Below are 18,840 nucleotides of genomic sequence, written 5' to 3'. Positions count from 1 at the left end.
AAAAAAAAAAAAAAAAAAGAAATCTGCTAAGATCAAACCTTCAGATACTTGGTAGCTAAAAAGCACTCTTCCCTACCTCCATGGGTCACTCCACATTTTGGTGTCAAGGATGCATCAGAGAAGCATCATGCATCTCTGATGGCTGCATCTCTTACTCTCTTGATGGTTTCTTTGCAGTGGCACTGCTGAGCTTTTTGCCACCTGTGCCAAGACAGATATCAGGGTGTGGCACACATCATCTAACAGGGAGCTGCTGCGGATCACAGTTCCCAACATGACCTGCCACAGCATTGACTTCATGAGAGACGGCAGGAGCATCATTTCAGGTAACGTCTGCACAGCAAGATCTGGCTGTGGGCTCTGGCTTCGATTCTTGCCATTCTTATTCTGCACAGCCTCCCACTGTCCACCCCCTCCTTGCTTCTAATCTAGCCTCCCTTTGGAGTTCCTTCCAGCTGGGAGACTTTCTGAGTGAGGAAGGACTAAATAGCAATTTCTCCTTCTCCCAAGTTGCTACACAGAGCGCATATCTTTCTCTCTAGCAGGAGAATTTAAGAATTCAGTTTCAAAATGGATTTGAGGCCTTCGCGACTTCAAGACACTCATGTTAGAAGCCTTTTTGTTGTGTAAGAGAGAAAAACCTATTTCAAACCAAGTTATGCCTCAAAGGGAATTATTTATTTTTAACTCAATTTTTTATGCCAAAGTATTTCAGCATAAATTATAGACAGCATGATATTCCACCTCTAACTACTTTAGTATGCATCTCCAAAAATATTTTCCTTTAAAACAGTAAATTTTTAATATAGTCTTCTGTCTAATCTGTATTCACATTTCCACAATGGTCAAAAAGTACATTTACTGGTTCACATCAGTGAGAAGTCACGTGGCTCTGTAAGGGTAGCTATTGAAATGGTAATGTCAGGAACCCACCTCATCCCCTCTTTTCTTGGCTCTGTCTCCTCCTCCTTGGCACCTCCCACCCCCACCCTGTCTCCAGCATGTCTTCTCTACATAGTGCCACCAGGAGCTCTTTGCTCATGGGACACTTAGAGCTACCACACCTCAGGTCAGAAATCCTAGAGTCTTCACTACCTTCCCCTTTTCTCTTATGCCCACGTCCATATGCCCTGATGGCTCTCACTTCAAAGTATATTCGAGTCCCACCACTTCTCATCCTTTCCACCCTCAGCTTAGCCACCATCCTTCCTCCCCCAGATTGCTCTGGTAGCTTCCCGCCCAGTCTCCCGCTTCTACTTTTGCCCATCATCCTTCTCCTCCAGTCTATTCTCAGCACAGAAGCCAGAATCAGTTTGAAAATGTAAGTCAGATCATGCCATTTCTTTTTTTTTTCGAGACAGAGTGTCATTATATCACCCTAGGTAGAGTGTGTGGAGTCACAGCTCACAGCAACCTCAAACTGTTGGGCTTAAGTGATTCTCTAGCCTCAGCCTCCCAAGTAGCTGGGACTATAGGCACATGCCACAACACCCAGCTATTTTTTTGTCGTAGTTGTCACTGTTGTTTTAGCTGGCCCAGGCCAGGTTTGAACCCACCACCCTTGGTGTATGTGGCCGGTGCCCTGCCAACTGAGCTACAGGTGTTGCCCAGATCGTGCCATTTCCAGGGCTCAATTCTTTTTACCTTTTCAGAGTAGAAGACGAAATCCCGGTAATCACCCACACGGTTCTCTGTGACTTTCTCTCCTCCCTCACCTCCATCTTCTTACCCAGAACTTTCTCTTACTACATACTACTTGAGGCTACAGTGAGCTATGACTGTACCACTACATTCCAGCCTTCAGTAGAGAAGATCCCACAACCAATATGTCCATTATACGTCAACAAAGTGGTTTAAAAAGAGAGAAAGAGGGCAGTGCCTTGGCTCAGAGGAGTAGGGCGCTGGCCCCATATACCGGGGGTGGTGGGTTCAAGCCTGGCCCTAACCAAACACTGCAAAAAAAAAAAAAAAAAAGAGAGAGAGAGAGAAAGAAAGAGACATGTAACTTACTATCCTCTAGTGCAGAGACCCACAGGAACTGTATTAAGGGGCCACAACATTAGGAAGGTTGAGAACCAGCGCTCTAGTGTAACAAGTCTTTGAGAGACTTTGAAATTGACTTTTTCTTTTTCTGCGGGTTTGTCGCAATCCTTCTGGCCATGCCTTCTTTTTTGCTGTTTCTCAAAAGACACTGGGCATAGGGCCTTTGCTCTATCTGTTTTGTCTGGTTGGAAGGTTCTTCCTATAGATATCCCAAGTGGCTTGCTCCCTCATACCCTCATTTCCTCAAGTCTTGATGAAATGTGACCTACCTTGAGTGTTCTATTTAAAATTGCTAAGGTTAAGACATCCTACTAGAGCCGATGAGAAAGTGACAGCCATGTGAACGCCAAAAGGAAAAGCATTCCAGACAGAGGAAAGAGCACATGCAAAGGCTCTGAGGTGGAAAATAACTCAATCTATTTAAAGAATAGCAACACGGCCAGTGTGTCTGGATTGTAGTGGGCACAGTGGGAGGTGGGGGTTCAGGGAGATTGCTAGTATAGGAGGTGAGGTAGATAGGGGGCAGATCCTAGTGACCACGGAGGGGAAAGGAGATTAGATTTTAATTCTAGGTGCAGGGGAAAAACCTTTGGAAGTTCTTGATCAGGAAGGTGACATGTTTTTAAAAATTTTACCCAGACCCCTGTATAGATAATTGGTTGTAAGCAAGAGTCACAGGTCAAGGCAAAAGCTGTTATAATAATCTAGGAGAGAGATGGTGGTACTCGTGGTGGTGGTGGTCGGGGAGGCCTTGGGAGGTGACCAGATTCTGGACAATTTTTAACAGTAGAGTAGATGAGACTTACTGGTGGTTTTCATGTTGGATTGGGCTGGATGGAACAGAATGTGGAGGAATCAAGGGTGACTCTGAGGTTCTTGGGTTAGGCAACTGGATGGATGGGGGCCACTTTTTTTTTTTTTTTTAAGAGAGAAAATCTCACTTTATTGCTCTTGGTAGAGTGCCATGGCATCACAGCTCACAGCAACCTTCAATTCCTGGGCTTAGATGATTCTCTTGCCTCAGCCTCCCTAGTAGCTGGGATGACAGGTGCCCACCACAATGCCCGGCTATTTTTTGTTGCAGTTTGTCTAGGGCTGGGTTCAAACCTGCCACCCTCAGTATATGGGGCCAGCCCCCTACCCACTGAGCCACAGGTGCTGCCCGAATGGCAGCAACTTTTATTGAGATGGGAAAGATGGTGGGTGTAGGGGAAGGAGCATGATGTTGAGGGGGGGCATGTGGGAAGGTAACAATTATCTGGGAAAGTTAAGTTATACATCCAGTTGGGTGTACAAGTCTTGCAGCTCGTGGACAGGAGGGAGCTGGTTTCCCTCCTTCTCTCCTCATCCTCCCTCTCTTGGCCTGGGGTGCACCTGCAGGAAAGCTTGTCCTTTCCCTTGGCCAGGCGTGAGCAGTGTAGGGAATCAAGAGAAAGGGGCCTGTGATAACGGGCAGTCGTGGGGCTGGCCTCTTCCCTCCACCGCCAGCGCCACTCCCCAGTCTTGGAGAGAGGGTGACTACTGACTGCCTTTTGTTTCCCTTTCATGCCAGCATGGAACGACGGCAAAATCCGGGCCTTTGCCCCAGAGACAGGCCGCCTGATGTACGTCATAAACAGCGCTCACAGGATCGGCGTCACCGCCATCGCCACCACCAGCGACTGTAAAAGGGTCATCAGTGGTGGTGGAGAAGGGGAGGTATTGTTCTTAAAAGCCAATTTAAAAAAAACTCCTCAATTTAGAGCCACTGCCTTATAGGAGGCCATCTATTTGATTTTCTAAATGTGACCTGTGCTAGGATTCAGGCAGGACTAAATTAAGATTTTGATGAAACTCTAAAATATATAATGTATCAAAGTTCTCATATAAATGTTCATATAGATACATTTGTGCACAGAGGGACATTTACAATCATGAAAGTGTTCTAGGAACTGAAGCTGTGAATCCAAGTCGGTGTTTTGCCTGAGTTTTGCCACTCTTGTTCCTTTCCTCTAAGGGCCAAACTTGTATAAATTGTCTTCATCTTTTTTAAAGCAAGAATGTTTTTAGAAGCAATTCTTTAATCCATCCAGATGTTCTTACTATTATTTTAAAATTATCGCACAACCTTTTCCTTCTGTGATTTTGAGGATGCTAAAGCACCTCTCGCTGGCACATTTATTCCCGGGCCTCTCCCTCCCTGTGCCCTAGATTTTTTTCTATCCCAAAGCCTTCCCTTTCTCTACATAGGACATTTTCTTCTCCTTTCTTTTCTTACCTACCGTAGGAAGAACTCATTAGGGAGAAGAGAGATACAGTATCTTGATGTAGCTTTTGGAACCTGCAGCCTTGGGGCCACATGTGGCCTTCTGGATTCTTGAATGTGGCCTTTTAAATGAATCTGAATTTTACAGAACAAATCCTTTTAATAAAGATATTTGTTCTGTGAAGATTAGATTTGGTGCAGAGGAGATCTGGAGGGCCACATGTGGCCCCAAGGCCATGCCTAGGCAATGCAGATGAATTACCTGGGCTCAGATTTTCTTTCTATCACTTCCCAGTTGTGTGACCTGGGGCACCTTCTTTAACCTCTTTGTGCTTCAGTTTCCTGTGTAAAGTTAAGAAAACAAAAGTCCTATCAATGAGGCATTTTATATTCTTTATTTTGTATGAAGTCTGCAAAATCTGCTGTGTTCATTTTATACTTAGGGCCCATCTCCATTTAGGCTAGCCACCCTTTAGGGGCTCCATGGAAAACACATCCAGCCCTAGACCATGCCCACTCCTCTCTACCCACCACCACTTGTGGCTGTATGTCCTTCCCTTATCACTTCAGCCACACTCCTGTGACACCCTCAGTGCCCTTGCCTGCTCCCTTGCCAGCCTTTTGGGGGATATGTCTTGCTGATGCCCAAACTTGGCTTAGATCAGACCATCTGCATTCTGGGTGCCTGAGCCAAGCTCATGAGAGCCATGGAGGAGATCACACATTACAAATTGTTTGCTCTTGGTCCTGCTCAGCAATCTTTTCACAGCTCCCTGTCAGCTCTTCCTCTTCTGTCTTGCCAATGCAGCTATGTTTCAGGCCTTTCCTCCTTAACGGTATGCTCTTCAAGGTCTTTGTAAGTACTAGAAACCAGGGCTTCTGGTCAGCAGATATACATTAGCATGTATGCAATAGTTGCTAAAATACTCAAGTACTTCCAATTTCAAAGGTAAATGACCATTGCCTGAATGCCCCACCCCTGCAAAAAATAAGATCACAGCCTTACCACCGCCTCCCTTTCTCCCAGTTATACTCCAAACTCCCGACAATCCCACAACTATAAAGTTGAAGCCCAGCCAATCCAAAGTCTTCTAAGACTTTGGTTCCAGTCCTGGGCTGTTTGGCCACATGGACACCATACTAGTTAGATATTTTGAATCTCACCGCTGCTAAAGACTGAAAGCTCCACCTGTAGTGCAATTTAAAGGTAGAAGATTTGCTTTGATAGTAGCCATCATCCCACTCCATTCTTAACAGTGAATTATTGGGACACCATGGAAATGAGCATTTAGGATAACCTGCAACTTCCTCATTTTCTTGGCTTTGTAGGAAGTATCTTATCGAATGTTTTCTTACTTGACTTAAGATTATTATCCTCTAATCAGGTTCAAGTAAGTCTACTCTGTTATTACTTATTCTCACACTAGTTATTTTTATTTTTTATTTTTTTGAGACAGAGTCTCACTATGTCACCCTGGGGAGAGTGCCGTTGTGTCATAGCTCACAGGAATCTCAAACTCTTGGGCTTAAGCGATTCTTCTGCCTCAGCCTCCCAAGTAGCTGGGACTATAGGTGCCCACCACAATGCCCAGCTATTCTTTTTTGTTGCGGTTGTCATTGTTGTTTAGCAGGTCAGGGCTGGGTTTGAACCTGCCACCCTCAGTGCATGTGGCTAGCGCCAAAACCACTGTGCTATGGGTGCCGAGCCCTCACACTAGTTTTAAATCTAATCTTCACACAGACTACTGTTCTTTCATTACCCTGTACAACTTACATGGAATAGTTTCTGTTCTTACTTTTCATAAATCCAACATATTAATTATAAGAAGGTATAAGTATAGGACCATATTACCATGTTTTCTGGTGTAATTATAACAGATCTTTATCCATTAAGGGGATATTATAATAACTAAATAACTTTCCTTTTATTACAGTTAGGGTATTATACTGACTGCATTAAAATTTTGTGTGTAGGTTGTTACAGTGTCCATGAGTTTAACTTCAGGCAAATAAGCAGGCTTTCGAGAGTATTTGTGATATAATATGGTTATGACATTTGGTAGGGTTTAGAACCATTGGTTTTAAATACTTAAAACTGAACAGCTGAAGTGAAAGTTTAAATATGGCTCTGGGTACTCAAGAAATTTCCTGATGGGACCAGAAATTTGAGAGCAGTGCTCAGCAGATTATTTCACTTGGGTTAGCACCAGATCTTGCATGATTGATTTTTGTACTGGTGTCTGATAAATTTCTCAGCCTCACATTAGAAGCAGGTACAAGATCACTGGTGGCATTTTCCAAGCTCCGTGGGAGATGAGTACACCTTATATGTGAATAATCCCGCCCTTCAGCTTAGCCTTCCCACCCCACCCAGCTGAGATGAGGACAAGGAACTTGAAAAAAACAAGTCAAACAAGGCAGAGGTGAAAAAGCTCTTAGAATCTTTTTGATTGTTTTTCAGAATTCCCAAATTTGTATTGAAGTCATGAACTTTGTGGCTTTCAGGTAAGGGTGTGGCAGATAGAGTGCCAGACCCAGAAGCTGGTGGAGGCCCTCAAGGAGCACAAGTCATCTGTGTCCTGCATTAGGGTGAAGAAGAACAATGAGGAGTGTGTCACCGCCAGCACTGACGGGACCTGCATCATTTGGGACCTCGTGTAGGTACCGGTGACGGGGAGGATGAAGCAACACTTGCAAGACCCAACCACACCAGCATTACGCTGAACGTGACAGAAGATCCAAATGGAGGGTATTGCCTTCATATGTACGGCAATAGTAAGGGGATGCTCCTCAAAAGCCACTCAGCTCCATGACTGCCCAGGGTTTCCAGAGGCTAGTGGGGAGGGTATAGTTTCCAGGAAGAACTGAATGTTAGAAGCTTCTGGATGACTTAGAGAGGCAGCTTTCCAGACCTACACAGTGAAGCATGGTTTAACTCAGACTAATTCAACTCTGTGTGTTCCAAATACAAGGGAGAAAGAGAAATAAGTGATGCAGACAGTTCCTCTTACCACTGCACTCAGTCGAGTGAAGCCCAGGATGAGCTTGCCACTGGGAGGAGGGCATGAATTTGCCCTCCCCATCAATTGGCCACATTCCCAGGTCTCTTACACTGGGAGCACATTACAGCCCCAACTCTAGAATCCCTAACTCTAACTAGACCAAAGCATGTGGTCTTTATTGTAGGGGAAACTCAAAGGATTTTCCAAGGTGCTTTTTAAAATTTTTGATTATAAGAATTTTTGCTGTGTGTTTTCATTTTGGAATCAGACCTCATTCCCCTGACATCCACCCACCATCCCGCTACTATTCCTAAGAGGTATGGTCTCTATATAGCTGCGTAGGAAAGACTGGAATAAGAACAAGGACGGGAGAAGGGAGATGTGTGTGGCCAAAGAGTATGAAATGCTCTTGATGGGAAGGAGGACTCAAGGCAAAAACAGAACACTTTTTATTTAATACATTAAAAAAACCAAAGCAAGACTCTGTCTTCTAACCCCGTATGTCTCCTGGGGATCCTGTTATAAAAGTAGGCTTTGATTCAATAGATGTAGTGTGGCACCTGAGATTCTGCATTGCTAATAAGCTCTCAAGTGACAGTGCTGGTCCAAACACCACACTTGGAGAAGGTGGGTGTCAACCTACACCTGACCTTCCCATTGGGAAAATATTAAACTAGAAGGGCATGTCTAAACTTATTCCCATGGAGGGTTTCTGACTGCCTCATATCCTTAGAGCTTTTCTGTTGGGTAGCAGGAATATTTGTGCCAAAATCTTTAAAAACACTCACCTCAAATACCATGTTTGAAAACTTCCATAATGAGAAGAAACTGTGCAGAAGGTGCATTTTTTAGCCAGGAAAGTCTGGCTTGGGAGATGGCCACTCAGCACATTGTCTATGGGAGGAGAAGCAATACTTAACATATTTTTTGTACAGTAAGGCAAGGGTTCACAAACTACCATGCACATAAGATCTGTGGCCTCATGGGAACCTACTGAATGCAAATCCCTAGAGGTGGAGGATCTATAATATCCATGTGTAAAAAATCCCTTCCTCACATTTGGCCCCGGAAATTATAGGGAACTCTACTTCCAAATGGTGGCTTTAAGAATTGAGTACGTTACATTGGCTGGGTGCAGTGGCTCACGCCTGTAATCCCAGCACTCTGGGAGACTGAGGAGGGTGAATAGCTTGAGCTCAGGAGTTTGAGACCAGCCTGTGCAAGAGCAAGACCCCATCTCTACTATAAATAGAGGAACTAGCCAGACAGTGGTGCTGAGGTGGGCACATGTAGTCACAGCTACGTGGGAGGCTGAAGTAAGAAGGACCGCTTGAGGCTCGGCTCCTATAGCTCAACCGGCTAAGGCGCCAGCCACGTACATCTAAGGTGGCGGGTTCGAATCCCCAGCCCGGACCCGCCAAACAACAATGACGGCTGCAACCAAAAAATAGCCGGGCGTTGTGGCGGGCGCCTGTGGTCCCAGCTACTTGGGAGGCAGAGGCAGGAGACTCGCTTGAGCCCAGGAGTTGGAGGTTGCTGTGAGCTGTAATGCCACGGTACTCTACCCAGGGGGACAGCTTGAGGCTTTTTTTCAAAAAAAAAAAAGAAGGACCGCTTGAGCCCAGGAGTTTGAGGTTGCTGTGAGATATAATGCCACAGCACTCTACTGAGTGTGACAAAGTGAGACTTATCTCAAAATGAAAAAAGTACAATAGAGTACATTTTGTGGGAGGTGGCAGGTAGGCTCTGAGTTTAGCCTCTTCTCCTTCCTTCTTGCTGGAATTTCAAGTCTCTCACTGAGTTCTGTGCTTTGTCTTCAGAAAAGGGCCCTTCCCACTGTCTTTTGACAGTCAGATAAGAGTGAAGGGAGCACACAGAAGTCGGGAGAGTAGAGTAACTCGAAGTCTACTTTGAAGAAATCCAAGGGCCACTGTATACCGAGCAGCATGAGATGTTTGCAGAGAGATAAACCAACCTAAGTCCTAGAGCTTGTACCGAATTTAGTTTGGATAGTAAATAAATATTCTAGGGAAGAGAAAGTCAAGTTTCATAACTTTTTAATCTACTTTTCAGGCGTCTTAGGAGGAATCAGATGATCCTGGCCAACACCTTATTCCAGTGCGTGTGTTATCACCCTGAGGAGTTCCAGATCGTCACCAGTGGAACAGACAGAAAGGTAAGTACTCCCAGCAACTGTCAGATCTTTCAGGACAAGAGAAAAGCAGTAAGGTGTTGTGGCTGAGGGTGCAGGCTCCAAAGTCAAGCCACCCTGATCCAAATGATGGTTCTGTTGCTGATCATCCGTCTTGTCGCTATGAAAATGCCACGCAACCTGGCAGTGCCTCCACTTTCTTATCTTTTAAGAGGAAGCCACACCACCAACCTCATGGGGCATCTGTGAGGATTAAAGCCACGCTCATATATGATGCTTGTAGAATGAATGGGGGCTGGCAAATAGTAGGCACTCAATAAATATTAGGTTTTTTTATTAGGAAATTTCTGAGGCTAGAGTGGAATTGCTGTGCCCAAACCAGTTACGATTCTGATGAAATTCAAACAGAAAGACAGTAGAGCTCCTCCCCTCTCATCACTACTTATAAAAACATTAAAAAAGCTTTAATGTTTTTACGTCCTTGGATGAAGATTGGTCCTTCTGTTTGGGGGAACATTTCTCCATGTAGCAAGCTCTCGTGGAGCTTAATAATTTATTTATTTTAGGTAGTAGGGGCTGGAATCAGCTAATACGTATGTAAACCAATGAATGAGCAGTGAATAATAAATGAACAAGACATGAGATGGTGACAGGGCTACAAAAGGAAGCAGAACAGGCTGTATGGCACTGGCCAGGTGCAGGGAAGCTCCTAGGAGCTCCAAGGATCTAGCTTTGTCCAAATCTCAAAGAGGGGCACCCCTGGCAGAGGACAGCAGGGAAAGACTGAGCTCTGACAGGGCTGCCCAGAAGAGAGTCCCTTTGTCTTCTTTGCCTGGGATGGCAGGCAGTCAAAGTTCCAGCTACTTCTGTGGGTGTGATTACTGAGAAACCCTTCATGCTTTTACTATGAACACAGAACTTTTGTTAATGTGATCAAGCATCGATAGAAATTATAAAGCAAAAGAAAAAAAAGTAAAAAAAAAAAAAAACTGTACACAATCTCTAGCCATTCAGGGAATACAGCAAGTTTCCATCGACATGAAATGAAGAGAAATGGATGAAATGTGTGCCCGAGTTCATGCTTCTAATTCCTGGTCAAGCATTCTGTATTTAAAAGGAAGATTTTTGAATGCTTTGTACTTTCACAAGGTTCAAAGTACAAAGGTAGTGTATTCAGCACCTGTCTCCCCCCTTTTCCTCCCTAGGAGGGGACCAAGGTTAATCCCTTTTGTCTTTGAACTCCACCCTGAGGAGTATTTTATTGCTTTGGGGTAGAAGGGAAAACTGAGAATAGGGATAGGGTGAGGAAGAGGGAGGGTTGGGCCACTCTGTGAGTCCCAATCTCTGGAACTCTGGAGGGTGCCTATTCCCCAGCGCGTTCCCTCCCACCAGGCCTGAAGCCTCACTGTGGATGCAGAAGCTGTTTTCTCCTTTTACAGCTTGCTTCAGACTCAATCTGCTTAGTCTTATCAAAAGCTCTTTCTGTCACAATCCAGGTTTATCAGCACATCAACATCTCTTTAAATAGAATGCAAATTTTCAAACCAATACTAAAAATATTAAAATGGTTTTCCCACCCCCTGCTATAGCCTATTTATAATTTCAGCCAGTATCATCCCATGGTGTATTTTTGCTACCTTCTATATAAAGTCGAACCATCTTTTGTTAGCATGTGCATGGATGATTCCACTGAGCTGAATCCTGCCTAATACTTCTTTCCCGAATTCCAGATTGCTTACTGGGAAGTATTTGATGGCTCAGTAATCAGAGAGTTGGAAGGTTCCTTGTCTGGGTCAATAAATGGTATGGATATCACACAGGAAGGAGCGCACTTTGTCACAGGTTAGTTCTGGGGTAAGAAAGCCACTCCTGGCTTATTTAGTTGGGGACATGGAACTCCCAGTTTGGAGGCAATGAGAACAGATCACCAAAGGGTCTCAGGGGCAACTTGGTTACATTCATACTGAACACTGGAGCCATTGTGGCCAGAAAAGAAAAATCTAGAAGTCATACTTCAGTGAGAGGAAACATTTGCACAGGAGTCTTTGCACAAATAAGCCAAGCTTTGCATCACCAGCCTTTAAGTGGTCTGGGCTGTTTCTGTGTGCCTTCCTCTGTTATTTCCTATCGAAGTCTCAAATGGCAGTTCTTATATATTAATCCTGTAGATTCCTTCTTATTATTGAATGATGTGATCCTTTCCCCAGAAAAAGAGATGAATTAACCAGTTTTCAATGGGGCATTTACCACAGACATGGCAATGGGAGCAACATCATTTCTTGCTAGGTTCTCTGATTCTTCAGGACATTAATAAATAAATGCTCTAATTAACCAAGGGTGTCCAACCTTTTTTCCCCCTCTGCTGCACAAACAAAAGCTGATTCGCAAAAAAAAAAGTTTCGTGCATACTTTTCATAATATCCAACACCACAGATAAGCAAAAAAAGTCATTACAAAATCAGCATGCACACAGCCTGTTGGCCACAGGTTGACACCCTTGATGCTAAGTTTCAGAAACACTTTGACTTAAAGCAGGATATCAAACTAGATACAGTGTGACCCCAATCAGACTGTATATGTACATGCATGCTTTATACATAGGAAATACAGATATATATATACTTATAGAAAACAGACAGGAAGGAACTAAACCAAGATGTCAATAGTGGTTATTTCTGGGTAGTGGGATAAAGGTGATTTTACCTCTTTGTATTCCTCTCCCCCCATATTTCCTACACTAGACATAGATTTTTATAATCAAGTGTTATTATAAAGATAGATTTTTCTTCCTTTAAATTGCCACCTGGGCAATGTATTAGAAATAATCCAGTTATTTGAAATTGGGGCTCTTTCTCTCTATACTGTGGCAGCAATGCCATGTAAGTGTTTGTCTTTTTCAGGTGGAAATGACCATCTGATCAAAGTTTGGGATTATAACGAGGGTGAAGTGACTCATGTTGGGGTGGGACACAGTGGCCACATCACAGGGATCCGGATAAGTCCAGGAAATCAATATATTGTTAGTGTAAGCGCTGATGGAGCCATTTTGCGATGGAAGTACCCATTTGTCTCCTGAAGCACCTGGGATCTCTCGGAGCCACCACATCACACAGTCCTGTTGAGGATGGGGTTTAGATAACTCCAACTGTAGTCTTGATTTTCCACATTGCTGTTTTTGTTCTTCAATTGAAATGTTCTCTAAGTTTCTCCTTTCCTTTATAGAATGCATTTACATTCTTAAAGTGTATATTAAGATTGAAATATGTTGAAGAATAATTTTCCAGACTATAATTAAAACAGCTTTATTATGAATAAATTCTCCATTGTTGGTTTCCTGTCGTAACCTCTTTTATGTGACTCTGCAAAACCCACAGACCTTCCTCACGATCTGTCCATAGACAACGTTGCTATTATCCTCTAAAAATAAAGCAAGGTGAATTTCCTTCTTTTTTTTTTTTTTTTTTTTTTGAACGGTAACTATGTACATTAATGCACTTCTAGGGTACAGTGTGGGGTTTTCACATGCAATCTGAAATACTTCCATCAACTGGTCAACACAGTGTGAATTTCCTTCTTAATCATCATTTTATTGGTCAAGCTCTGGGGAAGAAGACTTTGGTTTAAATACAGATCTTTGGCAGGCTTTTAAAAACCCTCTGAGCTGCAGTTTTCTCTTTTTTCAAGCAATAATAAATTCCTGTTCAAAAGGTTATTGTGAGAATGAAGTGACATAATGTTTTAAAGCATGGGCAGAATCCCTGACACAGAGATAAAACATGAATGCTTTCTCAAAGAAAATGTGTGTTGTTGGGGATCTTGGGGTGATTATCAAAGATGACATTTTGAGTTGGCTATAATTTCTTTCTCATGTGCCTACCACCGCAAGGGTGACGAAATGGACCTTGTGTATTAATCATCCAACTGAGTATCTGTTTCAATTCCAGAGAGGGCAAATGATCGCATTTTTCAGAAACACATGTCTCCAATTCACAGTGCAGTCTTATAAGCTTATTCTTTATCCCTTAAGTAATACTGCTTTTTAGCATCGGGTAACTGCTGCTGCCCTATTTGAAAGATGGGGGAGAATATTTAATAAATTATGACCACTTATTAAATAACAAGCAGCAGGACGTTGATGTAATACTGCAGATCTCCTTTTGAGCTAGAAATTGATGAGAAATTCATTCTGCAAGACCTTGCCCGATTAATTATAAAACTGTCAGTTACAGGGGATTTTGTGCGAGCGCAGGCCCCCGGGGTTGCCCAGGAAATCAAGGGCGGGGCAAGGCCAAGCTAATTCTGATTGGGCAGTAATTCAGCAAGGATTTTGCGCTAAGGAGTGAACAAGAGACAGCGTAGGGGGCGCGCCCGGGAGCCGGAAAACTTCCTGGTAAGCAAATGCCGAGGTTGGACAGGGCCTGAACCCGGCAGCCCGCAGACTACGGTCGAGTTCCGGTTTCCCTACTTACGGGTCGGGTGGCCAAACGTTGCGTTAACCTCTCGGAGCCCACTTCTCCACCAGCTAAACCGAGGATGATCGAGTCTCATAAGTTTTTGGACAGACTCTAACCCAGCTTGTAGTTTCAAAAAGCAAACCACGCCAGGTGTTTGTTCACACGGCAACACGCGGCTCTCAGTTCAGGTGCTGGGTTGGCGGGTACAGGCAAAACCTCTGCCTCACCCAAGGGGCAGACGGGTTGGAAGGAGGTGGCACCACCTGTCTGCACACACCTGAGCCCGCGGAGGAAGCAGCAGTGTACCAGAGCGCTGGCCGCCCTTCGCCTTCCAGCGCGCGCCTTTCACCACGCCCGAGGCTGTCCTTTGGAGTCTTTCCTTTCCCTTTTCTTCGTCAACTGGACGTAATTACAAGAAATTTAGCAATAGCTGGGCGCTTTCAAATATTTCATTTTTCTATTACTTCTGCAGCTTGAAGGTTGGGCGAGGAACAGGGCCAGAGGTTAAACCAGGTCTGCTGGTTTATAAGAGGTAAGGCAGGGTGCAGAAATGGGCTACGACGACTCCCACTGCTTTTATTCCCATTCTGTGCCGCGGGGGCGGGACGAGGCAGGGATAGGGGCGGCCGGGCGCTGCCCTGAGGCCGGCAGTGCGGCAGGATTCCCGCGCGGGGAGGGGCGGCCCCGCCCTTGGCTCCGCCTCCGCCCGGTCCCCGCACACCTGCCCGCAGGTAGCCGGCGCCCAGCGCCGGGGCGGGGCTGTAAGGGCCTGTTAGCTGCTCGTCCGCTTCGGGCCCCGGGGCTTCCCTCCGCTATCTGCGCCGGCGGGTGCCATGAACCCGGGCCCCGGGGACGCGGCAGGAAGGGGGCCGCCTGCGCCCCGGCCCCGCCGCCGCCGCTCCCTGCGCCGCCTGTTTGGACGCTTCCTGCTGGCGCTGGGCAGCCGCTCCCGCCCCGGGGACTCGCCGCCCCGGACCCAGCCCCAGCCGGGACGCTGCGATGGCGACGGTGAGGGGGGCTTTGCCTGCGCCCCGGGCCCGACTCCAGCGGTCCCCGGCAGCCCCCGAGAGGAGCGTCCGCCCGGCCCTCAGCCGCAGCTCCCCGCGGGCGACGGGGCGCGGCCACCGGGCGCGCAGGGCTTGAAGAACCACGGTAACACCTGTTTCATGAACGCGGTGGTGCAGTGTCTCAGCAACACCGACCTGCTGGCCGAGTTCCTGGCGCTCGGGCGCTACCGGGCGGCGCCGGGCCGCGCCGAGGTCACAGAGCAGCTGGCGGCGCTCGTGCGCGCGCTGTGGACCCGCGAATACACGCCCCAACTTTCCGCCGAGTTCAAGGTAGGCAGCGCTCTGCCGCCAACAGCCCTTGCTGCTCGGCGGCAACCTCCTTCTGGCCCGCTGGTTTCGTTTTGGAAAAGTATATGCACCCTCAGGAAAGGGCTTTCTTGGGGGCCTTTATGTCCTTTACCAGTTCAGCCTTAGGTTACCGCCTTTGTTTTGAATCGATGTGTTGTGCTGTCGCTTGCATGTGTTTTCCTTTATAAATTAATTCCTCCCAGAAATTTTTTTTTTGGGGGGGAGGTGGCGGTGGAGAGATTGTAGCGTTTTTGCATTCAACAAACATTTGTTGAAGTCTTGAAGGCCTGTGGGCCAGTGTTCTGATGCCAAGGATACAGCTTCCAATCCAGAGGGGCGTGGGGAAGGGGACTTTGAAGGCGAAGGCCTCAGAGGAAAGAGATGATTTTTGTGTAGAGGTCGGAATAATGAAAAGGACGCAGCCAGACCAAAATCTAAGGATAATCCAGGCAGAGGGACCAGTAAGTCTGTACTCCCCAAAGAGAGAGAAAACTAGTGTTGCTGTAGCTCGGAGGCAGATGATCTCTGCCTGATCATCAAAGACCTTGGAGGCAACGGTAGAGATTTTGGATTTTATTCTAAACCCAATGGAAGCTGAGAACCTGCAGGTCAGATTCTGTGCTGAGTGCCTGGGAAAGGCAGTGGGTGTGCTGCTTTGGAGATGGCAGCCTTTTGTTTAATGTACATTCATTCTGTCCCCTACAGTGTGTTAGCATGGGGTTGCATTTTATTGTCCGCAGGATCACTGTCTACTTATTCGGGATGCTGCAGGATCATGAAGCTTTGTAAATCGTGTGTAGTACCTCACCTACGGTTAAAACAGGGGTGTTTGTTTGGGGTCCCAGTTGGAGTAAAGAGTTCCTGATAATTGATGCATATGGTCAGATGCAAGGTTTAATCCCTGCTTTAAAAAAAGAAAAAGAAAATGAAAAAAAAGAAAAAAACACAGCTCCGGGCAGAGCTGAAGTTCTCCACAGACTAGTGATTGTTCTTGGGGGAGGGGGACCTGTCAGTGTTCATTCCACAAGCATCACCGCTCTTGAGTTTCAGCCTGAGAAAGCAGTCTTTGCCATGTGACCCACAAGGATGCCAACCAACCCCCACCTTTCTCTCTGTCTTGCCTCCATTAGTGAGGCCCTGTTCTGGAGCAGTCAGTGGGTCACTCAGTTGTCACTGTCTTTTTTTGGCAATATTCATTTCTTAAATGTGTGAGGCAGTATAGTATAGTAGTTAAGAGAACAAGGTCTCTGGAGCTTTGTGACCTTGAGCAAGTTACTAAATCTTGCTGTGCCTCAACTTTCCTGTAAAATGGAGCCCTGTTGGTATCCACCTTATGATAGAGTTATTGTGGTAAATGAGTTATGGGCAGAGAACTCAGAACAGTGCTGGGCCCATGGAGAGCGTTCATTATTCTCACCTGCAAAAACCCAGAGGAAGGAGGGAGCCACCAAGGTAATCTTGATGTCGGTTTTCTCTAGCCCAGCGGTTCTCAACCTGTGGGTTGCAACCCACAAGAACTGTATTTATTTATTTATTTATTTATTTATTGAGACAGAGCCTCAAGCTATTCCCCTGGGTAGAGTGCCGTGGCTTCACAGCTCACAGCAACCTCCAACTCCTGGGCTCAAGCGAGTCTCCTGCCCCAGCCTCCCAAGTAGCTGGGACTACAGGTGTCTGCCACAACGCCTGGCTAATTATTGGTTGCAGCTATCATTGTTGTTTGGCGGTCCGGGCTGGATTCGAACCCGCCACCTTAGGTGTATGTGGCTGGCGCGTTAGCCACTTGTGCCACAGGTGCTGAGCCTCAAGAACTGTATTTAAAGGGCCACAGCATTAGGAAGGTTGAGAATCACTGCTCTAGCCAGATGCATTCTCATCCAGCGAGACAGCAAGGGGAGAGGCCTGAGTAGTTGGGAAAAACTCCCCAGTTAGTAATCACCTTCTCTGACTCACCAGGATTTCCTCTTTCTTTCCTGGCTGTCAAATCCCCCAGGGACTTAAAGGATAACCCAAGTTTTTAATGTGTTAATGAGAGAGAGAATGAATGTGAATCTGGGGTTTCCTGGGAGCCTTGGAGGAGTGAAGGATCCCAGAATCCAGGTTTTATGCATTATGATTGAAATCTAGGTGGGCTCCTATTATTTATTTTACAGAGGAGGAAACCTTCATTCATTCAACAAATATCTATTGAATGTCTGGACACTCTGCCAGGAGCACGGAGTATGTGATGAGTGGTGTGCACAAACCCAGGTTCTGAGACTACTCTCCGGGAGCTTACCGTCTTGTGAGAGGCATGGATGTCAATCACACAGGCACATGATTAGATCAGGAACATGCTAGGAAGGAAAAATAGAGGTGTAGCCAGAGGTTGTAATTTGATTGGAGGAGGTGGGATGGGCAGGAAAGTGGCCCCTGGAGAGGGAATCAAGCACTGAGTTGAAGGATGAGGTGTCAACTAAGGACTTGGGAAAATGGGAAAGTGCATTTCAGGCCCTGGAAACTGAACTTGCCAGCCTCCAAGGTGGGTGGGGCTGAGAGGCACTTCTGCTGAATGAATGCCAGGGGCCATGGTGGAGAGGCAAGGCAGGGGTTCTCAACCTGTGGGTCTCAACTCACAGGAACAGTATTAAAGAGCCATGGCATTAGGAAGGTTGAGAACCACTGGGCTAGAGGATTGGGTGGTGGGGACAAGCCACATAAAGTTTTATCAAGGAATTGGGTAGTGTGGATCCTTACCTTAAGACAGAAGGAGGGGGAGGAAATGGAGACAGGGCCAGCTTGCTGGACAGGTGTCCCAATCTGAGCCCTGCAAGTAGGATGGGTTTGCCATGCTCCCTTGCTCCCCTTCTGAGCCCAGGGTCACTCAGCCTCACATAGACAGCAGGACTACTCTTTAGCAGCAAGTGAGTAAATACATTATAAAAACCCTGTCCATGATATTATCCAGAATTCTTTCATGTTTTAATGATGTGATTAAATATTACTTAATGTAAAAAAAAAAAGAGAGAAATGCTAAAATGTACAGAAAAGATCTGTAATCCCACCATTCACCCCATCCCACCTATGGTGCATAATGCAAGGGTACATGTTGGATCTATTAGTATAGAGTATAAATGTCTTAACACAATAATTAAGTAAACAAGATGAGGTATATATTAACCAGTGTGATGTAAGTGTTCCTAATTCTATATGAAATCAGCACATTGTACCCCATAAATTCATTAATGTATACATGATCTATGTGTTTATGATTTAATAAAAAAAAAAGTGGTTTTGTGGGTGTAAAAAACCCAAAAAACCAAAAAAAGATCTGTAACCCCATCCTAGCCTCTAGAGATAACCATAATGAACATGTTGATGTGTTTCAAAGTATATACAAACACTTGGAAATTCTAGTTCTGGTTCCTGCTCTTTTCATTTGTTATATGACTTTTGTGAAAATGTTTTACCCAATTTATTTATTTATTTATTTTTTAAGACAGAGCCTCAAGCTGCCCCCTGGGTAGAGTGCTGTGGCATCACAGCTCACAGCAACCTCCAACTCCTGGGCTCAAGCGAGTCTCCTGCCTCAGCCTCCCAAGTAGCTGGG

The 18,840-nt window shown here is 45.7% G+C and overlaps 2 protein-coding genes across 4 annotated transcripts in view; both read left to right on the top strand.

Annotated features, from left to right (window-relative positions):
• Window positions 1–12,780, top strand: part of CFAP52 (cilia and flagella associated protein 52) — a 56,285-nt gene extending 43,505 nt beyond the window's left edge. For both annotated transcript variants that reach the window (XM_003791097.1, XM_003791096.1), the window contains 6 exons: window positions 178–326; window positions 3,596–3,741; window positions 6,794–6,945; window positions 9,364–9,466; window positions 11,173–11,284; window positions 12,343–12,780. In XM_003791097.1, coding sequence (XP_003791145.1) covers window positions 178–326; window positions 3,596–3,741; window positions 6,794–6,945; window positions 9,364–9,466; window positions 11,173–11,284; window positions 12,343–12,518 — 838 coding nt within the window. In that variant the 3' untranslated portion in view covers window positions 12,519–12,780. The remainder of the gene's footprint in view (window positions 1–177; window positions 327–3,595; window positions 3,742–6,793; window positions 6,946–9,363; window positions 9,467–11,172; window positions 11,285–12,342) is intronic.
• Window positions 12,781–14,729: 1,949 nt separating this feature from the next.
• USP43 (ubiquitin specific peptidase 43) overlaps window positions 14,730–18,840 on the top strand; it is a 68,281-nt gene continuing 64,170 nt past the window's right edge. For both annotated transcript variants that reach the window (XM_012805959.1, XM_003791095.1), the window contains exon 1: window positions 14,730–15,233. In XM_012805959.1, the coding sequence (XP_012661413.1) occupies window positions 14,730–15,233 (504 nt within the window). The remainder of the gene's footprint in view (window positions 15,234–18,840) is intronic.

This window comes from Otolemur garnettii, unplaced genomic scaffold (genome assembly GCF_000181295.1).
Source record: "Otolemur garnettii isolate 467f Iridium unplaced genomic scaffold, OtoGar3 scaffold00046, whole genome shotgun sequence".
NCBI lineage: Eukaryota > Metazoa > Chordata > Mammalia > Primates > Galagidae > Otolemur > Otolemur garnettii.
Note: the sequence above shows the minus strand (reverse complement) of the source record. Positions and strands in the feature narration are given on the sequence as shown.